This window comes from Triturus cristatus, chromosome 9 (genome assembly GCF_964204655.1).
Source record: "Triturus cristatus chromosome 9, aTriCri1.1, whole genome shotgun sequence".
NCBI classification, from domain to species: domain Eukaryota; kingdom Metazoa; phylum Chordata; class Amphibia; order Caudata; family Salamandridae; genus Triturus; species Triturus cristatus.
The window spans coordinates 675,134,082-675,160,238 of NC_140592.1; the positions used below are offsets into that span (position 1 = coordinate 675,134,082).

Consider the following 26,157-nt stretch of genomic DNA (forward strand, 5'->3'; position numbering starts at 1 on the left):
TAGAGGGGCGATATGGGAAAAGCGGCAGAATTTAGACACCAATTTAAAAGTGCACAAGTAGTACAAAATGGCTACTGCCCGCCACCTACACGACCCTGGCTGGCTGTTGCTGGGGAAAATCCCAGCCTCACGAGTTGGACAATAGGGCTCCTGTGGCAGGGAGGTGCTAGCATCTCCCCAGACAGGATAATGTGGATTGGAACAGGGTGGGTGCACCAAATGTCCTTTCAGAGTTGCACGTAGGCAGCTACAGCGCCTGCATTCTGCAAACACCGCTTGGAACCAGTTCAGGGGCATCCTGCCCCATGCCCAGGCGGGAAACACACAAAGGGGAGAGGGTGTAGCCACCCTTTACCGCCTCACCACTCATTGGTGGACACTACTCTGGACACTCCCCTAATCTTGGGGATAAAGGTGAATAACGTGGCCCCAGAGCCTCAGATTACTCTTGAACTTTATAGTCTTGACCTTCGACTTGCTGCTGCCCAGCTGACGGAAGAAATCTCCCTTGGGGTAAAGGAGTTACCCCCCTGCTTGGCAGGTACCTGAAACACTGCAAGTGACCCGGTTGGATCCTCGCTGCTCCTATGGACTTCGACAACTTCCAGCACCCTTGAGGTGGGTTTCCAAAGCATCCCAGAGGCTAGTGAGCGTGCTCAGCAAACCTGAGTACCGTGGATCGCGTGGGTGCCGAGATTCCCAATACCCCAGGACACCAGCCACTTCTTGCGTAGCACACGATCCTGACCAGTGGGGAAGTTGTGCTTTGGCCCATTATTGAGCCAACCACCAAGCAGCCTTTGTGCCAAAGACCAGCACCCTAGCCCCCTACGGTGGCCCGTGGGCTCCCTTTTACGCACTCCATTTTGCTGCCTTCTGCGGTCCCTTGTCTCTCAACTTGTGGGCCCTAGCGGAGGACAATCTGGACAACTAAGAGTTCCCCTGAGTGCTCCAGGCCTGCTCTACAGTCTCTCCAAAGGAGACCTCTCACAGACCTTGTGGGTTTGCACCAATAGCTGATTTGTTTATCTTGTGTGGGTTGCGGTTGCCAAGGCTTAGTGGATCCATTCTGGACACTAACACCGCAGCGACCCTCATCTGATGTGGGACAGTCGCCCTCCAGAAGCTGGCCTTCCTTGAAGCCTCCCGGAGCCCGTGGCTGCAGATCCAAGCTACACCTCTTTCCACTTGAAGCACCCGACATTGAAGGGCTCTTTGCTTTGAGCTCCCTGGTCACTGTGCCGTGACCCAGACTCTGTCCCCTCTGCTTTCAGGTTCTTCTCTTCAACTTCTACAACTTCAATCTTCACGGCATCATCGACGCTTTTGGCTAGGAGCACTTTTGAACATTTTCCCATTGAAAATTAGCCTGCGACCCGACATCGAAAACGACCTATGCACCCGGCTTCCCTGGGGCAGGTAACAGTGGTACCTCAGTACTCTCGTGGTAGTGGGATCCTCAAAAGCTTAAGTCTAAAGTCTTAACTTTGTACTCCTGCTAGAAGTGACTTTAATCTGTGTAAATCAAACTGCGACATTCTCCATAGGCTTTAATAGAGATCCCGATAGCAGCTATTTCCACTGCACGCGCCTCCCGTGGGTCCCCTTCCTCATAGCCTGGGGTGGATTCTTAAGGGACCAGCGATCCTAAATGCCCTAGGCATTGTCTGTAGAATTGTCGTGGTTCTTATACCACTTTTTTGATATATGGTTTGGTCCCCCCCGGGGCCCTGTGATTCCTGTGCTATTTATTGTGTTTATAAATGCTTGTTTGAATTGTAACTTTGCCACTAGCCTCATAAAGAGATTGTGGGATTCTGTCTAGAATAAATACATATATTTTATATATATACCTGTGTGGGCTACTCTTTCATTTGGTTATTCAAGAGGTTATCTATGGTAAAACAATAAGTTTAACACTCCTTCAAGACTTAGCCTGAAGGCTGCTCTCCACAGCTACCACTAGGATAGCTTTCTTTAATGGTTGTCTTAAACCTATCATCAATAAGAGTCGAATTGGACTGGTGCAAGGTGTCCCCTATAACTAGGAGACAGCATATGCCAGGCCAAATTCTCACAAACATATTCTCACGAGTATAAACCATACTAGGCAAAACAACCTCATACATAAAACTACATTTAGAGGTATCAAAGCAGGGTACATAAAACATAGTACATACATTACATTTCCTAGCACCACATAATCACCTTAGGGCCTGGCGCCCTATAAAGCTAACAGTCCCCTTGGCCAACTGGCCATCTCCAAGGGGCTCAAATGCCCTGTGTCCAGAATGTCAGGGCGGCTGCCATTGCAGCAGAACAGAAAGCGCGCCATTGTGCTATGGCAAAGGAGTGCATCTCACTCCTAACGCTCGCAAAAGAATGCCCCCAAATAACTGTGCCTAAACGTCGCAGCTGGCACTAAGTGCTGCGCAGCTGGGAATATCAAATGAGGGGCGCTGGCACCGACTGTGCCCTGAAAACAAATGTGCCCACTGGCAGGAGCACCGACAATGTGCCCCGATCTGGGGACCTTACTCCCCTCAACGTTGCAGCTGCCCTCTAGCAGACGGGGCAGCTGTGGAGGACTGGCCACACAAAGGGGGAAGAAAACCTGGGCCCCTCTGGGCCCTTTTAAAATGATTAAGCCCATCGTTGGAGCCACATGGGGCTCGAAAACCATCATGCCCCGTTGGAGCCACGCAGGCTCAGGAAACAACTGTGCCCCACATTGGAGCAGCCCTCTGTCAAGCGGGGCTGCTCGGGAAAGAGGAACCGGCGAGGTGCCTCGACTTTGCTCCCCCAGCCAGCTCCACTCACCGGCTCTCCTGGCGGGGACTCCTCTCGCGGCACGAGGCTTCGCTTCCCTCATGGGAGCCCCGCGCTGCCTTTGGCTGCATCTCTACTTCACCCGGGCCCCCTTCTGGGACCCAGGACTCTTCTTTGCTTCGGCCGCCACCACGGGGCTCTCCCTCACGCATGGGAGCCCCACGTTCCTCCATCGCGCCGAGCTCTTTGTCTTGGAAGCCCCGCCCACCGGGACACCACCTCCTCTGCCTTCTAGGTCGCGCTGGGCAGCGGCCCGGAAGAGAATTTTTAGCGGCCGTGATTCCTTCGTGGGACAAAGTACAACCGGGGTGGACACCCGCATTAGGTATAAAGAATAAGGTGGCAATGAGGGGTAGGCTCCCTCGAGGAAATCAGAATTGCGGGGGACTCCCTATGTCGGGATTCCCCCGAAGGCGCTCGAAGCCCTACGCTGCAAAGGGCAACCTAAGTGTTTCCCCTCCAAATAAAGCGCTCTTCAAATCAAAACACTACTGGAGAAATGAAAATAAAGCACTCACAAGGCGCTAAGGAGCCACAGCTCCAGTAGCAGGCACAGGTCCCTAAGTAAAAGGCATCAGTCCTTAGGGATAAAGAGAATAAAGCAAAAGGTCCCAAGAGTCCTTTAGGCATCCAGGGACAATGCAGGGCCCAGGGACCAGCACACAGGGCCCTCCAGCAGGAAGGCAGCCCCCATGGCGGTCCCTCCTGGGCCCCAGCAGCAGCAAGCCCCCCTCCATCAGGAACAGAACAGGTACACTGAACATTTTCATGGAGTCACAGCCCCTATATTTATACCACTTTTCCCTTTGTGTTACAGCACAGGGCTTGGGGATACCAGTCAGAACTGGTTTGGGGGATCTTTGGAGCACTTTGTTTTGCTCAGCTCCTCTCTCCTTTGTCAGGTGGGGGCTCAGGGATCAGACGCACCACAGGGGGCGGCGCCAGCATTGTGGAAGGAAGGCGCAGTCCGATTCAGGTCCCAGGTGCAACTCCTCCCTCCCATCTGCATGCAGATCTCTCTATTCACCACTGGGCTGACTCCCCCTGGCTCCTGGAGCCACCCACACATTTCAGCTCCTGTCAATCACAAGCCAGACATGCCATTCACATCAGGCAGGCAGGCACACAGCACACAGAAATGCCAACTTCTAAAAGTGGCTTTTCTCCACCAGTCACCGTAAATCTGCGCACACCATTGCGCAGCATTTATTCTCATGAGTTCGCACATACTAAACTCGACCCTGCACTCCTCTCACACCAGGAATTACCATGGACACACATATCCCCCATGCATTCCTATGGGAGGGCAGGCCAATCTCACCACACGCACTCAGAGCGCGCAAGCACTTTACACTGGGCCACAGTGCTAAAGTGCGCAGAGGCCTAAAATCACTACCACCATGTCAGAGCTTAAGGCAAAAAAAATTCAGGAGTGAGCCTGCCAAAAAGGGCCAAGTCCAACAGTGGCTTTATGTGGCTTTGGAAATATGGGCAGGCACACTGCGCTGCCAGTGTGTCCAAAAAAGGGACGCACCGGCAGCGCAATTGGCTTGTAAATTAGCCCCCAGTATGAAATATAATCATCTGAAGAGGTGTTGTCTAGAAAAAAGATCAGCTATTAACCCTTATTATAGTTGGAATGAAATCTATTTGGTTTTAAATTCACAGAACACTGCTCACAAGCATGTCTTTTCTCTCTACAGCATGCTGCGGCTACTGCAATGGAATACCTGAACGCACCCAGATGGAAGGACACAGACCTTGGAAAGAAGAACTACCAAAGCTACAGTGACACCTCAAGGACCAATATAAGAAACAAGACAGTGAAGAATGAAAAGTCTATCTCTTCTTCCATCACCCACTTTAGTGCCTGCCACCGAACCCCAGAAGTCAACTCACAAGGGCCCACAGAGCCAGGTGAATGCTTAACTTTAGGTGTTTGCCATCCTTTCACACCACCCCCACCCCAAATGTTCTCATTCACAACTCCACAGAGTAAGGCCTTGGTTTCAATGGCCAGTTGAACCCCAAGAGTTCCTTCAGTGTATAACCAGGGAATAATTTTTGACAAGAGTCAAAAACAAAGATAACTTTAGCCCTATAGAAAGGCCATAAATTGATTCTCAAAATGTTAACCTAATCGCTGCACAGGTATAAGTTACAATGGGGCACTCCTATGTCTTGCACCGCTTCACACCTTCACCTAGTTGCTCTAAAATGAAGATAGTCTGTGTGCCAGTGTCCTGGCCAATGCAAAATGGGTTGAGGGTGTGTGTGCTTGACGATAACGCCCAGTTTTTCCCTTCAAAAAATGATATTCTTGGACCTGAAGCACCATAAAGAACAAACATAACATTTCCAATTGGACTGTTTATTGACATACAGAGAGCATTGTGGGTGCCTACAAAAGACTTGGTTGACATATTCTGAACCCACTGAAGTTATCCAGGGAGAAATTAGCTTAGCCTAAGAGCAACAGCAACCATAAGTGCAATAAAAACAAAGGGCCAGATTTACGTACACTTTGTGCCAGGTTTGCATTCCAAAAGTGTTGTGGCGGGATTTACTTTTCAATGCTTTCGAAAGTTGGCCAGAGTAATGCAAAGTTGCTCTATGCACTATTTTGCTTTCCTTTCAGGGTGTATAATGGGTGGTAAAAAGGCATTCCAGTGCACCTAACCATAGTTTTTGATGCAAATACTTATCTACTAACCTTGGTAGATAGCTATTTGCACCACAAAATTTAGGGGTCTATTAGGATGGCGGTCGGATTGGCTGTCGCAGGGCCGGCAGTGGCAACCGCGATCGCAACCCAGAAAACCGCCGGTCCCATTAGCATGGCGGTGACGACTTGGCGGTGAGATTTTCTGCCCGCCACTTTTCGGCCGGTAGCAGTCCACACGCTTGCCTGGCAGACGGAGCTGGACCGCTAAAATGGGGCCAGTGCAGGGCCAGGCTCTGCCGGCATGATTATAATTCCAGCGGTAGCCAGCCTTTCCATGGCGGTGGAACCACCATGGAAATGCATGTGGAGAATGTCTCCGGGGGCCCCCAATGTGTTTGGGGGGGTGTGGGTGCACTGGCAAAGTACCCATGGTACCCCCCTACATGGCCCTGTACCAGGTGGCATGCACTGTGCAGTGCATGCCACGCAGTGCAGGGATATGCTGGACATTTTTTTTGGACATCGCAGCGGTGCTGATGGCAGCAGCAACCGCCGCTATGTTAAATGCCGCGATCATACCGCTGTGGTCGGATTTAGACTGCGGAGCATCCAAATTGGACCGGCGGTTATGCAGCGGTCCTAGTGGGCGGTGTTTTCCCGCTACCATGGCGGTCGGAGTGATTTTCCGACCGCCATTCTAATAGACCCCTAAGTCTCCTTGAGGCAGGCATAACAGTGGAGCAACTTTATGTATCCACATTTTTCCAACTTTGCATGTGTGCTGCACTGTAGAGCACATATACAAAGTGAGAAAAGTAATAAAGTATAGGTTTTGTTTTACTGAAAGTTTGCTTTTTCAGTGCAAAACCTATGCATGACAGAATGCACAAGCACTATGGTACAAGGATGTATGCCAGTGATCTTCAAACTTTTATATGCCGCGCCTCCCCCAGTGAAAAAAAAAAGATCAGTCCTCCCCCTCAAAATGTTTCACAATTCTATTAAACTGGCAATATTTAAATATGTCTAGACTTATTTAAACATTTCAATTAAACTCTGTTACCATTTTAGAAAATTCAATCAAATACATGATTGCCATACTATTCTGGTCAGGCAGGCCTTACTAACGTGTAAAAGTTTCCACAGATTGATCATTAGAAACGGGGGTGGGAGTTTTAAAGAATAGTTTAGAGTCCCTACCCTTTTGACACCTTCTCCCAGTGAGGATATAAATGACAAAAGATGTTTGTGATGCCCATCACAGAGCGCCTTACTGCCACTCATTTTTTTCCACTGAAAACAAAGAACTGTTGTCAGCATATTGCTTCTTTTGGCTAGAGCCTGGCGCCCCTCTGGGATCACTTGAAGCCTCATAGAGGAACCCACCCTCTAGTTTGAAGACCCCAGGTGTATGGGTTGGTTCATGACTCCCTAAAGTGCACCAGAGCAGGGTGAAAGTAAAATAGCATCATATCTTAGTATATTTTGTGCTTTTTTTCTATCGCACTGTGATGCCCCACAGCTCAGCAACTTTGGTTGCTTTGCTGAGTTGTGCCAAAACCTAGAAACCTGCCCAACAGCATCCACGTGCTAAAAGTTCAATATCAGGGGTCTAGCTCTTTCTCCAAAGGGAGGATCAGCCACTGGTTTTGGTGTAAAGCATAACAGCTCACGGAGTGAGTAACCTTGATGATCTAGTGTTAAAGTAAGTGTGTTCAAATAAATCTTAGTTATGACTCAAAGGTTCCTGTGCCTTGTCCATGGTTTATGTTAAGATTTAGAATAAGATAACCCTAATGGCTTGTGTAAATGGAAAACAAGTGTCATCTTAAGCATTTAAGGGGCTCTAAAAAGATGTATTTTGGTGCTCCTCTCTTGACCAACTTAGAATTATTACACAATTTCTGCTGATTCACTCCTTCAAAGAATGTGAATTATATGTTAAACCTTCAGAAATGAGGAGGAAGGGGGAAACAAAAACAGCTAAAAGCGCAACTATTTTGTGTCCTCAGCCCAATAGTACCAAAAGAAATCTTGGACTACCAATGCCAAAGTCATTTGTAGTTTAATTTGTATCTAGATTGATTTAGTTGCAACAAAAACATTTTATGTGAAATTCAGTGTCTAACCCACTTGTTACTTCCACTGTAGGAAAAACACGCTAAGAGTGACTTACTGGTGCTTAAGGGACTAGTGCATGATATTAAATTAAAACATAGGCACATAGAGGTTGACATTGCAGCTTTATTTGCAGAATATTTGCAACCACCAATATATCCTCTTCACTATTGGCATTCTTACTGCAACAGTGAAAATCAAAGGGCCACTCTGAATTCATCATTCCATTGTTTAAAATCTAGTAACATTCTCCTAACATATTCTCCTGCCTTGACCTTCTTCTCCTCTTTATCTGGGTGCACCTCTCTGGCTAGATGGTTTCCTTGTGACCCTGTTAAGAGAAATGGCATGGTGTAGGATAAAAGAGATGGACAAGGACATAAAGTTCAGTAAAGTGAAGAAAAAGAAGAAGGGGTTATGGACAGAGATGATGTAGAAAGAAATGAAAGGCAGAAAGAGAAGTAAAGTAAATAGAGAATGGTGAGGTAGCCAGAAGGAAAGATAAGGAAGGGTAGAAAGAGGGCAATGTAGGTAGTTAAAGAGAGTTAGGCAAGTGGAGAGAAACAGAGGTCAGAAGATTGAAATGTTGAGAGAGACAGAGGAGTATGGTAGTCCGAGGCATGAGTTCAGAGTGATATATTGTAGAAAAAGTGGTGAATTTGAGACAGATAAATGAAGTAAGAGGTAGAAGTAGGCCAAGAGGTTTGAGGAAAAGCCAAGAGATGCCTGGTAGAGAGAGAGCAAATGAGAAGAGGTATCGAATAATGGGTCAGGTATAGAGAGTTGTGGGGAAGACAGATAGGTAGAGGGAGGGGTGAAGAGTGGAAAGTGAAATGTAGTGTGTAGAGCAAATAAAATTAGCTGAGGGACATGGGAAATATTGAAACTGATGTGTGAGGTTTACATCGAGGTAGAGAACTGTCAGATAAATCAGAGAAAGAGATGGTCAGGTAGAGAGATGAATAAGAATAGAGTTTGAGAAGCAAAAGAGGATTTGGAGGGTTTGAATTTAAATGGTGAAGGAGATCCAAAGAGACATGAATTTGCATAAGAGAGAGTAACGGAAAGAGCGATAGAGCCAGAAGTTTTTATGGTAGGGAAAAAGGGGTAGCGGTAAAGAAAAAAAGCTAGCCAGAAAAGAGTAAAATATTTAGAGAGGTGTAGGAAAGGGAACAGACGAAGAACAAGAGAAAGATCAGGTGTAGAGGTAAAGTAGGGAAATAATGGTGAAGGGAATTGAGAAGGTATGTAGTGAGAGAGGAAGAGGAGGGCTATAGTGAGTCGAGATAGTGAGGGAGATGTGCAGTTGTGATAGACATGAGCTAGAGTTGAGGGGGCAGGGGCGTAGCTGCCACTGGTGCTGCCGGTGCACTGCATAGAGGCCCACAGGAGTGAGAGACCCATTATGTCCTGCACCAGGTAGATCTGCTTTTTAATTCCAGCAAGCTCTGATTTTGTCTTTATGTGCCAGTTCCTGACTGTGACCAGGCCCCATTTACTTTCAGCAAGGGTGTGGAAGCACAAAAGGAAAGGCTGCAAAGACTGGCCCCAGACAGACAAAGGAGAAGAATCTGTATTCCACGCAGGGGTGGCTTCTCTGTTGTGATGGGCGGGGTTACTTTATAATAGGATGACTTTATTGCTAGTGATCAAAATAAACAAGTATTGGCAAAGCCAATAGGTCTCGCCTTTGGAACGTTTTGGCTTTGCCAGTGGTTTGTAGCCATGTTGTACAGCATCCCCAATGCTCTGTAGCACGACTAAAGAATTATATATAAAAAAAGAAGTGGATGAGGTAACCCATGTTATTTTGAAGACATGCACACCTCACATGCACACATCTTCAAAATGAAACAGATGCTTTTTCCCCCTTTTTAGGTCTGGCGTTAGCCAAGACCTTTTGATTTGGCATAAAATATATGTATATTATACCTACTTAAAGGGAATTTCAGCAAGCTCTCTTTACCCATTGCTCTGTTGTGGTTTCATTCACATTTTGCTTACGCCCATTACAGCATACTGAATGGGGCAGTGGGTTAGCCTACTTCAGCCACTTGCTAAATTCACTGTATGAGTGACTGCATGTTGGTCTTTCACAAGGAGCACAATCTACGTAAAAGAGAGTTCCCTTCAGTGCCAGTGTTTTGTTCGTACTTAAATATTACTTTAGCGTTGCCTTAATGTTTAGAACCTGATGTGGTAGCAGGATGCTTTCTATGAGCGCTTCACAGCACAGGACACATTCCAGCTTTATCAGTTCCTGCCATCTGCTAATGATGTTCCAAATTCTATCTATCTATCTATCTATCTATCTATCTATCTATCTATCTATCTATCTATCTATCTATCTATCTATCTATCTATCTATCTATCTATCTATCTATCTATCTATCTATCTATCTATCTATCTATCTATCTATCTATCTATCTATCTATCTATCTATCTATCTATCTATCTATCTATCTATCTATCTATCTATCTATCTATCTATCTATCTATCTATCTATCTATCTATCTATCTATCTATCTATCTATCCCTCTCTGTTTACCTTTGTGAACCTGTCTGTCTGTTTTGCAAGCCTCTGTATTTAGCTATTTTCTCAACCTTCTATATCTATTTGTAGTAAAGATTTAGAAAAACATTACATAAAGGATTAGCAAGTGTAAGGGACTGGCAGGCAACATCAAACTGACTGGGTTTTTTAAGTCTGGGATTAGTTTCACCTTTTGATTTTACTAAACGTATGAGTATAACATATTTACTTATAGGGGCTTTTAGCCATACTTTATCTGGAAGTCTGTTGTTGTGTCATTCACATGAAACACATGGATCACAAAGATCAGAGACAGAGAGAGAGAGCTATTGAGAGGTAAGGTAGGAGAGATATGTACAGAGAGCAAGAGGACGTAAAGATTCAGATGAAGTAGAGATACATTGAGGTCAGATGGAAAAAGTGCAGTGTGTTACAATGAGATGGATGAGGAGAAAGATAGAGTAGGGGTGGAGAGAGGAGATCTTGCATGGTAGATATAGATGAAGGCACAGTGAGTGATAGAGAGGGGCATGGTCGTGAGAGAGTGGTAGAGAGAGATGTAGAGAGATTTGACTTTGAGTGACCTATATTGGTGTTGGAAGGTGGATTATTGGTAGGAGTAAGTACGCACCTACGCCTAGCAATAAGGCCAACAATGCAACATAAGGTCCAGTCATGGTTACAATAAATTATTCTCTTGCTCAAACCTTGGTAGCTGGCAATGAGCGGGGAAGCTTAACTTAGGAGACAGGTGTGCAAAGCATTTAAAAACACCATTACATTAAATAGGTAAGACACAAATTTATAAAAATAGGAAATATTTTTATCTTTAATATGACACAAAAATGACAGTAATCCAATCTACAGAACCAGAGATATGAATTTTTAAAAGAGGAAACACTTTCTAGTGCTTCAAAACATATAGCACCAAATTGGGACATCTAGTCACGATTGACCAGGACAAAGTCAAAGTTTGAGGTTGACTGTGATGGAGCCATGCTTGGATACACTAAGTGGGAGGCCCCCATCTGAATTTTACCTTCGCACTTAGAAACTTTTCTGGAGGATTTTCTCTTGATGAAGAGCGGGCCTCTCCAGCAGGCAGTCCTGGAAATCTTGAGCTCCTTAGCTTTCAGTGGGCCGAACCTGAAATCCAGGGCAGTTCGCGGTTACATGTAGTCGGCTTGACTCTTGATGTTGGGTCGTTACACTTGTGGAGCTTTTTCACAAAAGTTCTCAAAAGCTCTCCAAACTTCAGGAGGTGCTTCCTCAAGTTCCTTTTAAAGCTTCAGAGTATCCGCAAACAAAACTCAAGGTTCCATAGTCTCTGAGTTGCTCCTCAGAAGTTGGGTCTATGGTCATTTGGGTTCTTTTTACATGAGATGATGCAGGTGGAGTTCTTTTAACCTGTTGGTTTCTGGGTTTCCAATCCTTCTCTTTTTGAAGCAAGGCAAAGTCCTTAAGGCTGCAGTTCCTTAGTGTGCAGTAGGTTCAGTCATTCATAATGCCGTCCTCTTGGTGCAGGCCAGGGTTCCGATAGCACTGTCTTTCTCCTCCTTGTAGTTTCAGGCAGCAGATCTGAGTTGCTATGCAGCACTCACATATCTATCCAATGTTCCTGGGTGACACACAGGGGTGTACCCTTGACCACTGGGGTACAAGGTGCCACCCAAAAGCATGACAGCTTCCCTGAAACTGTGGCATATTCTTGCCTCATAAAGCACTGTACTTTAAAATTCAAGATGGAGAATTTCTCTTCTTGGGAGTAAGATTTGGCTAATCCAACCTACTGGCGTGGCTCATTTCCCATACCACATATCTTGCAGATCTCCTGCAAATTCCATTCCTGGGGCTCCCATCTAGCTGGTGGTAGAGGAAGAAGAGGTAATCTGTGCTGGCATTCCTTACTGGTGCTCTCTTTGAAGATCAGTTTGCTTACCCACCCCCTTCCTGGCCTGTTCTCTTCATCTGCGGATCTCCCTCCACCAGATAGCCTCTGTCTCTATCCAGGCCACTCATTACCTCATCAATGCAGTTTGGACAAGCCTGCTAATGGCTGGCCAATCAGGAGAGGCTGCTAGAAGGCTGGAGTTGGCCTCACAGAAAAGAAAGTTCTATAACTTCGTTTCTGTATTGTTTATGCAAAATTCAACAGTGGAAAGTTGTTGGATTTATCATTACCAATCTTTTAAGTCATTGAAATATTATTTTAGCTCACTCCTGTAAATAGTTACACTGTATTACAGTATTCCCATGTTAGCCTATGGAGCTAAAATGCTACAATGGGGGAATAACTAAATTGGTAGTTTTTCCTTTACCAGCGCATATCAAATATATTTTAAAATATTCCTGCTTATTTTTACATGCCACCCTACCCTGGAGGCACCTAGGGTAGATCTTAGGGGTGACATATGTAAAAATAAGGTAGTTTAATACTTCAGAAGTACTTTTAAATCCAAAGTCGAATTTGCATGTAATTTCAATTTAAAAGCAGCTTGCAACGCAGGGCTGACTTAAAATTACAACAGGCAGCACAGCAGTGCACTCTTAAGTATCTCAAAGCTGCTGGGCCTCTAAACCTACATGCCCTACCATATACTAGGGACTTATTGGTAGTTTGTCAGTGCCAATTGTAATGACACCTAATTACCATATACACTTTTGATCAGAGCACTGGCCCTGGGCCTGGTTAGCAGAGCCCAGGGCACAGTCAGAGTCAGTTATCACCACTATTAGTCAAAAAATAGTGCTGATCAGGGCAAGAAGAATGACATTCTCACAACTGGGTAAATTGAGAGAGATGTGAAGTAGACAAAGATGATATAGAGAGAGCTAAGCTAGAGAGAGGATAAAGACAGGTGTGAAGAGAACGTGCCGCATAGAGAAGTAGAGAATGAGCTAGAGCCTAAGCTATAGGGTAAAATTCGGTGAGAGAAATAATTCAGAAAGATTATTTTTTTGAATCAAATTGCTGAATTGCCTGAGAATGTGAGGATTATTTTTGCAGAACACAATTCAGCAACTCTTTGAGTTGCTACGGGGGAGAAAGCAGTGTCAAGCCATATTATACACCACCCCTGGCCTTGCACACAAACTATTGACATAGCTCAACACACATCCTTTGCCCCCTTGTGCAGAGGTGTGTGTGCTGTCTAGCATAGGGATTAGTACTGGAAACATTTCTTTCCAGTACAAAGCCTAAGCCTAGATACAGTCTTAAACATTTCACACATTGCAAATATGATGTGCAGTGTAGCACACTTGCAATGTATGGAATGTTTGCAGAAATGAAAACATTTCTCCAAATTAATACTGCTTCAGGGAGACGTTATTTGTTTAAGCAAAGCCAAGTCTGTCTATCTTGTCACATTGGACTTTGTATGAAAAACTATGACAGCTGCACTAATGCCTCCAAGTTTTACCCAAGTAATGCTCTCTTGCCACAAAGTGGCATAGAAAGTGCAAAGCGGTAATTCCTCTTGGGCACGTTTCCAGAGCAAAATAATGTTTGCTCTGGTATGTAAAAACTCTTGCAGGAGTTTGTGATGCTTTACATCATTTTGCCCCACTGCAAATTCTTAGTAAATATGGCAATAGGTTGTGCTAAGCATGTTTTTTTGTAAAATTAGAAAAATATGCTGTTTTTTATGAGCAGTGTTATAATGGCAAGAATTTCAACAGTCCCAGTCGCTTTACAAGGAAGCCTCTTGTAAGGCGAATGCCCGGGGCAATTGCCCACCTTTCCTTAAAACGTATATGTGGGAAATACTGACATTAGACAACCCTCAGTGTTTGCCGCTCAATATTCAATTTTTTCTACATTACTCATTAAATCATTTCATCCCACTCATCTTTTTTCACACGCATCTGAAGAATCATGTCACCCCCTCCTGGTTATATAAAGATTTTGATCAATAGAATACACAGTGCTTACAGTGCCCACAAAGTGGGTATTCTTTATCCATATTACCTCTGGCTCCATCTTGCTCCCTAGCCCTTAACTCATTTGGCAGGGTCAGCAGTGAACACAAAGTCGGCCAGGCAATGAGAAGTTAGTCGAGTCTCAGGCTTTAGTCCTGCCCTCAACATATCTCAGAGGCTGCTAATTGGCTGCTGTGCATGCAGCCCAGATCTGTACGGTTGGGACGCATAAAAGGACTGCTGTCACGCCAATCACTGTTACTCTTTCTCCCCATTACATGGTTGCTCGATCTGGATCCAACTGCCTCAATCAGGGCTGCCATGACAGGGCTACTGCCCTTTTTGCTAGTAGGAGTGCAAGATCCAAACATTTGGTGCACACTCTCCCTCCCTTCTGCCACCAAAAGGGACTAACTAACAGCATTCCACCTTAGATAGGCCTATCTGCCCCCTACCCCTTCCAATTTGCTTGTAGTACACTCCTCATCGTTTGTAATCACGGGCAATGCCATACCATGTGCCAGAAGTCTGCTTTTGTCCAGCCACAGTGAGGACAATTAGAGTTCACAGAAGGGTACCCTTCAGGGTTGCATATGCTCTATGTAGAAAATTGAATTGGATATACTAGGCCCTGCATTTATCTACACTTTGTGGGGAACATTTAGTAAACAGAACTACTGCTTCTCAGTGAGCACCCTAACTGAGTTTGTTCGCAATTTATCCTGCATCCTATCTGGGGCCATTCCATTCATGTTACAGAGCGAAGAGATCAATGTTCTACTGCCGCCATTTTGTAAAGAAGATGTAGCGATACATTGTTCTGAGGTTTGGTGTTCATAACCTCTCACTTGCTATACAGTAGTTGCAGAAATGTCCTGTTCAGTAGAAATAGCCCTTTATGGAGCCTATAATCTGTTTGAAATTGTATCAGGGACTCCCCACGAAACAGATTTCTCATAGGTAACCATCTCCCAATTTGTTACATGGTAATCCTGCACTTGAGGAGCCCCTTCGGTGGGACTTGCGGGGCTAAGAATGTCACTCTTCCAGTCATCTGCATCATGGTACGGCAGCAGCCCAGTGATACTCTCGTCAATCTGGGAAGTAACTGTGCTCCAGAATAATGAAAGAATTTTGCAACATGCCCCCTGGAGATTGGCTTCAGGTTTGCCCATCTCTGAAATGTTCCTGCCACTTCACCAACATGCACCCCACTGCACTCCATTGCAACTGGGAGGCCTTGTATTACAATTCAAAATCCAGGCTCCAAGAACTGTCTTGTTTACTGTTAGCTTTAAGTTGGCCATCACCGGCCTTCGGTGACATGCACTCTACACCAACTCACCCATTAACATCTCTAGGTCTCAGACCATGCACCAGCCTTGGGAGTTTTACAAAATAACAAAGGAGGTGAATCATTTATCACCATTTTAGCTAATGTGATCTGCTCCACCACTGTTTAGATGCAAAAACAACAATTGATGGACAGAATGCAGAACAATGTCATACATTCACCCCAGTACAGAGATCTGGGCCTAAATCCATCGTTTTTTTGCTCACCGTGCCATTCCAGTTTGAACCCAGCCATATGCAAATCAGCCTTGACCCTGTGCCCCATGGGAACAGTCCAGCCCGAACTGCCAAGCCAGGTCCTCCCTGGACTGGAAACAAGCATCCTAGGACCGGTTTCGGGCTTTCAGCCCTCGTCAGCCAGGATAGCTTGATTCCAGTGGCATGGAGAGCAAGGGACTCACGTCTGAGCATACCCTTCCCACTCGGAGTGACAAATGCAAAAACAACAATTGATGGACAGAATGCAGAACAATGTCATACATTCACCCCAGTACAGAGATCTGGGCCTAAATCCATCGTTTTTTTGCTCCCCATGCCATTCCAGTTTGAACCCAGCCATATGCAAATCAGTCTTGACCCTGTGCCCCATGGGAACAGTCCAGCCCGAACTGCCAAGCCAGGTCCTCCCTGGACTGGAAACAAGCATCCTAGGACCGGTTTCGGGCTTTCAGCCCTCGTCAGCCAGGATAGCTTGATTCCAGTGGCATGGAGAGCAAGGGACTCACGTCTGAGCATACCCTTCCCACTCGGGGTGACAAATGCAAAAACAACAATTGATGGACAGAATGCAGAACAATGTCATACATTCACCCCAGTACAGAGATCTGGGCCTAAATCCATCGTTTTTTTGCTCACCATGCCATTCCAGTTTGAACCCAGCCATATGCAAATCAGTCTTGACCCTGTGCCCCATGGGAACAGTCCAGCCCGAACTGCCAAGCCAGGTCCTCCCTGGACGGGAAACAAGCATCCTAGGACCGGTTTCGGGCTTTCAGCCCTCGTCAGCCAGGATAGCTTGATTCCAGTGGCATGGAGAGCAAGGGACTCACGTCTGAGCATACCCTTCCCACTCGGGGTGACAAATGCAAAAACAACAATTGATGGACAGAATGCAGAACAATGTCATACATTCACCCCAGTACAGAGATCTGGGCCTAAATCCATCGTTTTTTTGCTCACCATGCCATTCCAGTTTGAACCCAGCCATATGCAAATCAGTCTTGACCCTGTGCCCCATGGGAACAGTCCAGCCCGAACTGCCAAGCCAGGTCCTCCCTGGACTGGAAACAAGCATCCTAGGACCGGTTTCGGGCTTTCAGCCCTCGTCAGCCAGGATAGCTTGATTCCAGTGGCATGGAGAGCAAGGGACTCACGTCTGAGCATACCCTTCCCACTCGGGGTGACAAATGCAAAAACAATTGATGGACAGAATGCAGAACAATGTCATACATTCACCCCAGTACAGAGATCTGGGCCTAAATCCATCGTTTTTTTGCTCACCATGCCATTCCAGTTTGAACCCAGCCATATGCAAATCAGTCTTGACCCTGTGCCCCATGGGAACAGTCCAGCCCGAACTTCCAAGCCAGGTCCTCCCTGGACTGGAAACAAGCATCCTAGGACCGGTTTCGGGCTTTCAGCCCTCGTCAGCCAGGATAGCTTGAGTCCAGTGGCATGGAGAGCAAGGGACTCACGTCTGAGCATACCCTTCCCACTCGGGGTGACAAATGCAAAAACAACAATTGATGGACAGAATGCAGAACAATGTCATACATTCGCCCCAGTACAGAGATCTGGGCCTAAATCCATCGTTTTTTTGCTCACCATGCCATTCCAGTTTGAACCCAGCCATATGCAAATCAGTCTTGACCCTGTGCCCCATGGGAACAGTCCAGCCCGAACTGCCAAGCCAGGTCCTCCCTGGACTGGAAACAAGCATCCTAGGACCGGTTTCGGGCTTTCAGCCCTCGTCAGCCAGGATAGCTTGATTCCAGTGGCATGGAGAGCAAGGGACTCACGTCTGAGCATACCCTTCCCACTCGGGGTGACAAATGCAAAAACAACAATTGATGGACAGAATGCAGAACAATGTCATACATTCACCCCAGTACAGAGATCCGGTCCTAGGATGCTTGATTCCGGTCCAGGGAAGACATGGCTTGGCAGTTCGGGCTGGACTGTTCCCATGAGGCACAGGGTCAAGACTGATTTGCATATGGCCATGGCTAAACTGGGGTGGTGTAGTGGGCAAAAGAACGATGGATTTAACCCAGATCTCTTGACTGGGGGAGAATGTATGCATTGTCAGCATTCCGTCCATCATTTGTTTTTTGTAACGCTTTTCGCCCTAAGTGGGATGGGTATTCCCAGACGTGGGACCCGTGCTCACTACGCCACTGGAGTCAAGCTATCCTGGCTGATGACGGCTGATAGCCAGAAACCGGTCCTAGGATGCTTGATTCCGGTCCAGGGAAGACATGGCTTGGCAGTTCGGGCTGGACTGTTCCCATGAGGCACAGGGTCAAGACTGATTTGCATATGGCCATGGCTAAACTGGGGTGGTGTAGTGGGCAAAAGAACGATGGATTTAACCCAGATCTCTTGACTGGGGGAGAATGTATGCATTGTCAGCATTCCGTCCATCATTTGTGTTTTGTAACGCTTTTCGCCCTAAGTGGGATGGGTATTCCCAGACGTGGGACCCGTGCTCACTACGCCACTGGAGTCAAGCTATCCTGGCTGATGATGGCTGATAGCCAGAAACCGGTCCTAGGATGCTTGATTCGGGTCCAGGGAAGACATGGCTTGGCAGTTCGGGCTGGACTGTTCCCATGAGGCACAGGGTCAAGACTGATTTGCATATGGCCATGGCTAAACTGGGGTGGTGTAGTGAGCAAAAGAACGATGGATTTAACCCAGATCTCTTGACTGGGGGAGAATGTATGCATTGTCAGCATTCCGTCCATCATTTGTTTTTTGTAACGCTTTTCGCCCTAAGTGGGATGGGTATTCCCAGACGTGGGACCCGTGCTCACTACGCCACTGGAGTCAAGCTATCCTGGCTGATGACGGCTGATAGCCAGAAACCGGTCCTAGGATGCTTGATTCCGGTCCAGGGAAGACATGGCTTGGCAGTTCGGGCTGGACTGTTCCCATGAGGCACAGGGTCAAGACTGATTTGCATATGGCCATGGCTAAACTGGGGTGGTGTAGTGGGCAAAAGAACGATGGATTTAACCCAGATCTCTTGACTGGGGGAGAATGTATGCATTGTCAGCATTCCGTCCATCATTTGTTTTTTGTAACGCTTTTCGCCCTAAGTGGGATGGGTATTCCAAGACGTGGGACCCGTGCTCACTACGCCACTGGAGTCAAGCTATCGTGGCTGATGACGGCTGATAGCCAGAAACCGGTCCTAGGATGCTTGATTCCGGTCCAGGGAAGACATGGCTTGGCAGTTCGGGCTGGACTGTTCCCATGAGGCCCCCCGCCCTGGGCACCGCACCCAAACCAACTGACCATGCACGAAACCTGGGCTTCATCCTGGACTCCTCCCTCTCCATGACCAGACAAGTCAACAGCGTCTCCTCGGCGTGCTTCAACATCCTACGCATGCTACGGAAGATCTTCTGGTGGATCCCCACAGAGACCAGGAAGACCGTCACCCAGGCCCTCGTCACCAGCCGACTGGACTACGGCAACGCCCTCTACGCCGGGACCACCGCCAAGCTCCAGAAGAGACTCCAGCGGATCCAAAACGCCTCAGCCAGACTCATCCTCGACATCCCACGATCCAGCCACATCTCCGGACATCTGAGAGGCCTTCACTGGCTCCCCGTCAACAAGAGAATCACATTCCGCCTCCTCACCCACGCACACAAAGCCCTACACGACCAAGGCCCGAGCTACCTCAACAGCCGAGTCAACTTCTACGCTCCCAAACGCCACCTCCGATCAGCTAACCACGCCCTCGCCGCTGTCCCCCGCATCCGAAGAGCGACTACAGGAGGAAGATCCTTCTCCTACCTGGCCGCCAAGACCTGGAACTCCCTCCCGTCCGACCTGCGCCTGACCCAAGACCACCTCTCCTTCAGGAAGAAGCTGAAGACCTGGCTGTTCGAGCAGTAGCGGCACCACCCCTCCCCAGCGCCTTGAGACCCTACGGGTATGTAGCGCGCTCTATAAGTGTCACTGATTGATTGATTGATTGATGAGGCACAGGGTCAAGACTGATTTGCATATGGCCATGGCTAAACTGGGGTGGTGTAGTGGGCAAAAGAACGATGGATTTAACCCAGATCTCTTGACTGGGGGAGAATGTATGCATTGTCAGCATTCCGTCCATCATTTGTTTTTTGTAACGCTTTTCGCCCTAAGTGGGATGGGTATTCCCAGACGTGGGACCCGTGCTCACTATGCCACTGGAGTCAAGCTATCCTTGCTGATGACGGCTGATAGCCAGAAACTGGTCCTAGGATGCTTGATTCCGGTCCAGGGAAGACATGGCTGGGCAGTTCGGGCTGGACTGTTCCCATGAGGCACAGGGTCAAGACTGATTTGCATATGGCCATGGCTAAACTGGGGTGGTGTAGTGGGCAAAATAACGATGGATTTAACCCAGATCTCTTGACTGGGGGAGAATGTATGCATTGTCAGCATTCCGTCCATCATTTGTTTTTTGTAACGCTTTTCGCCCTAAGTGGGATGGGTATTCCCAGACGTGGGACCCGTGCTCACTACGCCACTGGAGTCAAGCTATCCTGGCTGATGACGGCTGATAGCCAGAAACCGGTCCTAGGATGCTTGATTCCGGTCCAGGGAAGACATGGCTTGGCAGTTCGGGCTGGACTGTTCCCATGAGGCACAGGGTCAAGACTGATTTGCATATGGCCATGGCTAAACTGGGGTGGTGTAGTGGGCAAAAGAACGATGAATTTAACCCAGATCTCTTGACTGGGGGAGAATGTATGCATTGTCAGCATTCCGTCCATCATTTGTTTTTTGTAACGCTTTTCGCCCTAAGTGGGATGGGTATTCCCAGACGTGGGACCCGTGCTCACTACGCCACTGGAGTCAAGCTATCCTGGCTGATGACGGCTGATAGCCAGAAACCGGTCCTAGGATGCTTGATTCCGGTCCAGGGAAGACATGGCTTGGCAGTTCGGGCTGGACTGTTCCCATGAGGCACATGGGCAAGACTGATTTGCATATGGCCATGGCTAAACTGGGGTGGTGTAGTGGGCAAAAGAACGATGGATTTAACCCAGATCTCTTGACTGGGGGAGAATGTATGCATTGTCAGCATTCCGTCCATCATTTGTTTTTTGTAACGCCACCACTGTTTAGAGGCAGCGTTCTCCAGAAGGCCACCACTGAACGACACCCAGCAATCACTGCCTCCAGTTAACATTCACTTTGTCCTTGACCGAATGGAAGACCCTAACTCCCAAGTACTAAAAGGTGAGGGGGTCTCATTTAATGTAAGTGTAATCCTGGCCTACCCTATTTTGATCTAGTTATCTTGGTGTGCAGTCAAAATATCGAAAATTAAATATCGACCCACACTAATATCGAGTTGATAATATCGAAGGGACAGAATATCAATGTTAAGAATATCGATGGACAGAATATCGATCCTAAGGTAAGTAATATCGATTTTTTATATCGATGTAAGTAATATCGAAGTTAGTAATATCAATATCAAATATATCGATGGTACTTATATCGATGTTACTAATATAATTTATATAATTATTATGTATTTTAATATGTATTTAATGTGTATGTGTTATATGTTTTTTGTTAAGTGTTTTAAAGTATATGTATACAATTTTTATATGTTAATAATGTTTTTTAAGTCAATTTTGTGTTTTAGTACCGTAGCGGGTTGTGGGTTTATAGGGGAATAGGGTGGGAAGTAATTTAATTATACTAAATTAATTATAAATTTTTAGGAATTATAAATACATTTTAATTAATTTTTGCATTTAAGTTCTGTAGCGGGTTGTGGGTATATAGGAGAATAGGGTGGGAAGTAATTTAATTGTAATTAAGTAATAATTGATTTTCATTTATTGTTATTGATAATTATATTATTGCTAATTAATTATTAATTGGTAAATAATTTTTATTAATTGGTAATTAATTTTTATTAATTGATTAATTGATAATCATGTTAATTGTATTATTTTATTATTGGAGTGTGTTGTGTGTTTATAGGGGAATAGTGTTGGAAGTAATTGAAATCTAATTAAGTAATTATTAAATTTATTGTTGGGTATTGATAATTGATTTATTGGACATTACTTATTAATTGGTAATTATTTCAAATGATAATTTTTTTGGTTATGAAAAATAATTTATTGTTGATTAATCATTAATTGGTAATTAAATATCAGAAAAAATATTATTTATTTATATTTTTAATTAATATATTAATAAGTAATTATTAATTGGTAATTAATGTTTAATTGTGTTTGGGTATAAACAATTATTTAATTGTTCTATATTATTTTAATTGGTAATTACTTTCTAATAATTAAAATGTGTTTTGTTATGAAAAATATGTTATTGTTCAATATTTATTATTTGGTAATTAATATATATTAATTATTATTTATTGGTATTTATTATTAATTTATTGTTAATTAATTATTCATTGGTAATTATGTTTTTAGTAATTATTTACTGCTATTTGTAAATAATGTAGAGTTATTTAATAATTAAATCAAATTCAGCAAGGGTCCTTTGGCCGCAACCAGTCCTGTCCTATAAATGTTAATAGCCTTGCCCAGCCCGGCCTCCTTCGGCCTCTGGCACGGCCTTCGCCCGGGTGCGGCCCGGTTGCGCCCGCGCGTGTCCTGCGCTGCAGGTGTCTTATTCTGCTTTTATGCGCTGGCTGGCGCGGACAAAAACCGGCGCGCTGCCACACAGCACCTTGGGTGTTCAAGTTCTCCTCTGAATGGACTAGATACACAGTAGCAAAACAACAAAGGCTCCCACGCTGCGGGAGTCTGATCCTGCTTTTATGCGCCGGCTGGCGCGGACTAAACTGGCGTGCTGCTGCACAGCGCCTTGGGCGTTGAAGTCCTCCTCTGAATGGACTGGATACACTGCAGCAAAACAACACTTTCCCTACTGTTGCACTCTTTGGAGTGGGAATAGTAATTTTTACCCCTACGCTATCCAACACTTTCCCTACTGTTGCACTGTTTGGAGTCGGAATAGTAATGTTTACCCCTACGCTATCCAACACTTTCCTTACTGTTGCACTCCCTGGAGTGGGAATAGTAATTTATACCCCTACGCTATCCAACACTTTCCCTACTGTTGCACTCCCTAGAGTGGGAATGGTAATTTTAAGCCCTACGCTATCCAACATTTTACTTACTGTTGTTCTTTTTTGGAGTTGGAATAGTAGTTGTATTCCCTCTGCTATTTAATATTTTCTGTATTATTTTAGCTAATGTAGTATATAAATAATTAAAAAAATATTAAAAGTAAAAAAATTTTTTAAATTTGTTATACATAATTATTTAATTGTTATTTATGTTATTGTTTTATTTGTTTTATGTGTATAGATGTATTGGTAATTTATAACATGTTTTAATAATTTATAAGTTATTAAAATAATTATTAAAACTGATGATTAAGTAATTATATAATGATATATTTTATGTATATGTTTAATTATTGTTTTATTAAATTATATATATTACTTATTAATTTTAAACATTATAAAATATTTTTAACTATGTTTATTTTATTTATAAGTATTATTTAGTTTATTTTACATATTTTGTTTTTGTAACTAAAAATAAAAACAATATTTTTGATAACGATATTTTTGACATCGATATTTTTTTTCTTGATTTTTTTGTACTTACCATGTTGTAGATAGGATGTCGATATTCTTGACATCGATATTCTTGCTCCGATATTTTTGTAGGTCGATTTTTTGAACTTCGATATTTTGTCAGTGATCCAGTTCTCTTCTAATAGGGAAGACAGGATTTCGTCCACTACACTTTCAATCCTGCCACTGTCTAAAACTCATACAGTGACTCTGTTATTGGTGGCATATTGGCTCTCGCATCCATAGCGGGGAGGAATGAATGAATTAATTAAAGGCGACTTGTATAGTCCAGGGCTACTCCAAGGAGTGTCCCAGTGCTTTGCTCTTTGACTACTTTACAGAGTATGGACATACTGTCTATTCCTGCTTAAAAAGCTAGCTTTTCAGATCTTTTTTGAACACCGAGATAAGGGCCTTTGAACGTATCTCATGTGGGAGCTTGTTCCATGCAGAATGCCTCAAATAGGAGAAGGAACATTCCCCAGCTCTAGCACGGCGAATCTTAGGGATCCTAGCCTGAAAACTGTTCGCTGACCGCAAATTTATTGATGGGGCATAAAAGCCGATTCTTGTCAGGAGTTAGCCTGCGCCTGTATGGTAAAGTGCCTTGTGGACAAAAACTAATGTTTTGAACAAACTTCTGTTCCTTATTGAGTGCCAGTGGAAAGCATGTAGTGCGCGGACACATGAGTTCATGGAGGTTGGTAAAGAAGAAAGCGAGCTGCAGTGTTCTGGAAGTCCAACATACAGGGCATTACCATAGTCCAGTCTCAAGGTTATAAGTGCCTGGACAACGATTTTCTTGCAGAGAATAAATGAAAATGCAAGAGCATTTTTAGAGTGCGCAGTATTATTATATTATTATTAATAAGCTTATAAAGCGCATGGTTACACTAGAACAGTGTGTCCCCGCGCTGGTGAAGAGGTAGCATGTGCCTGCAAATATTAAATTTGTGGTTGGAAGGATAGACAATTATGAAATTTGACAACCAAATTCTTAACTTACCTGCTGAGGGCCTGGGGAAGGGCATCGTCAGGCCAGGTCTGCTATATTTCCAGGGAATTATTACTGAAAAATAGTATTTCAGTTATGTCTGCAATACATTTTAGTTGGTGAATGCTCATCCAGTGGAAGACAGTTGTAAAGTACGCTTTGATGGATTCACATGCAATCTCTTCTCCCGTACCACAAGAGAACAGCAGCTGAGTAGTGTCATTAGCATATGATATCACTTTGGACCCCAGGGTTTCGGCCATCTGGGCTACTGGGGTGAGATACATATTAAATAGTGTTGGGCTCGGAGGAGGAGCCTAGCGCGCAACCAAGATGGCCGCGTAGGTGCGAGGCTCCCGAGGACCTCCGTGACCTCCTACATAAATCCTGACAATATCCTGTCCTAGATGAGGGGACTGTGTTGGTGAGCCCGAGCTGAGGTGTCACCCGTTTTCCGCTTCCAAATTGGACCTCGGACACCGGCGGGAGCACCGATTGAGGTTTGCGGCCTTCTCCACGCCGGCCCCCCGGATTGGAGTTGCGGGGCGATCCGGAGACAAAGTGATCAACAGCGGCGGGCAGGACTGGGCGACTCGCGTACCCCGCACTTTCACTTTCGCTTTTGCACCCTCCTTGCTGCGTAGGCGAGGTTGGGTTGCGGGGCGGTGTGCGGTGGTGGGGCCTCGTTGGGGTGCCCTGCTGGCCCGCCGGCTGTGATCCGTCCTGCGGACCTGTGGTTGCCCCCCCCCCGGAGCCCGTGAACTGGTTTGTCGGCCTTTTCCGAGGTGATTGGCACGATTTGGGGACTGAAACCATGTCCACAAAGCAAGATGGCGACCGGGCAAAGGTGAAATCGACCCGCCGTGGCGCAGCCCATCAGTCCAACAGCATGGACCGCTACACCCTCCAGAAGGGATCTCCCGAGGTGCCGCGTAGGTCCCCTGAGAGCCCGACTGATGCTCCTGCTCTGCCCGCGGATCTGACCCTGCGGGATGTCATGGGCGCTATCGCCGAGATGAAGGCCTCGGTGGACCAGCGCTTTGACACACTTGCGCAGAAGATTGACTCGGTCCACGTGGATGTTGGCCTGGTGAGGGCCGACTTATCCAAGACCAATGACCGGGTCGATTCTTTGGCCCACACCACCTCGGGCCTCACAACGGACGTGGCGGCCCTCCAAAAGGAGGTGCGCCGGCTTGGCCAGGCGAGCGCCCTGATGGATCGTCGACTGGAGGATTCCGAGGGTCGGGCCCGGAGGAACAATGTCCGCATTGTCGGGGTGCCGGAGGGACGTGAGGAGGCGGCGGCGGACCTGTTTGTGGAGGACCTGATTCTCACCCATCTCCAGCCCCGGGGGCTGAGTAATTCTTTGCGGTGGAACGTGCCCACAGGGTTCCCGGAGGAAGACCTAAGGCCGGAGCCCCTCCGAGGCCTCTCATTGCCCGGATTTTCAACTTTCGGGACAGAGACGCTATCCTGCAGACTTCTAGGCTACAAGGACCGGTCAGACTTGACAATATGGACGTAAACTTCTATCCTGGCTTCACCCCAGCGGTCCAGAAGCAGAGACTGAGCTTTCTCGGAGTCAAACGTCGTCTACGGGACCTGAACCTCAAGTATGCGATGCTTTTTCCAGCTAAGCTGCGAGTGGAGATGGATGGCCGCACGCACTTTTTTGATCGTCCCGAAGCGGCCGGGGACTGGTTGGACTCTTTGCCCGGGGATCGGGGCCGGGGGGGTGGGGGGGCGCGGTTGGAGGGGAGGGCTCGCCGGATCAGGACTGAGGGACTAACAGTAGGCCTCGCTCTGGACAACATTGTCGTCACTTTTGACTGTTCGTGTAAGTTCCCCTCCTGTGGAGGTAGTACGGGGTCTCTTGGGGGCTCT

The 26,157-nt window shown here is 46.1% G+C and overlaps 1 protein-coding gene across 1 annotated transcript in view; it reads left to right on the top strand.

The window, feature by feature from the left end:
- Positions 1 to 26,157, top strand: part of LOC146798473 (uncharacterized) — a 613,542-nt gene that overhangs the window by 292,874 nt on the left and 294,511 nt on the right. Inside the window, exon 3 of the mRNA XM_085627975.1 lies at positions 4,533 to 4,746. Coding sequence (XP_085484101.1) covers positions 4,533 to 4,746 — 214 coding nt within the window. The remainder of the gene's footprint in view (positions 1 to 4,532; positions 4,747 to 26,157) is intronic.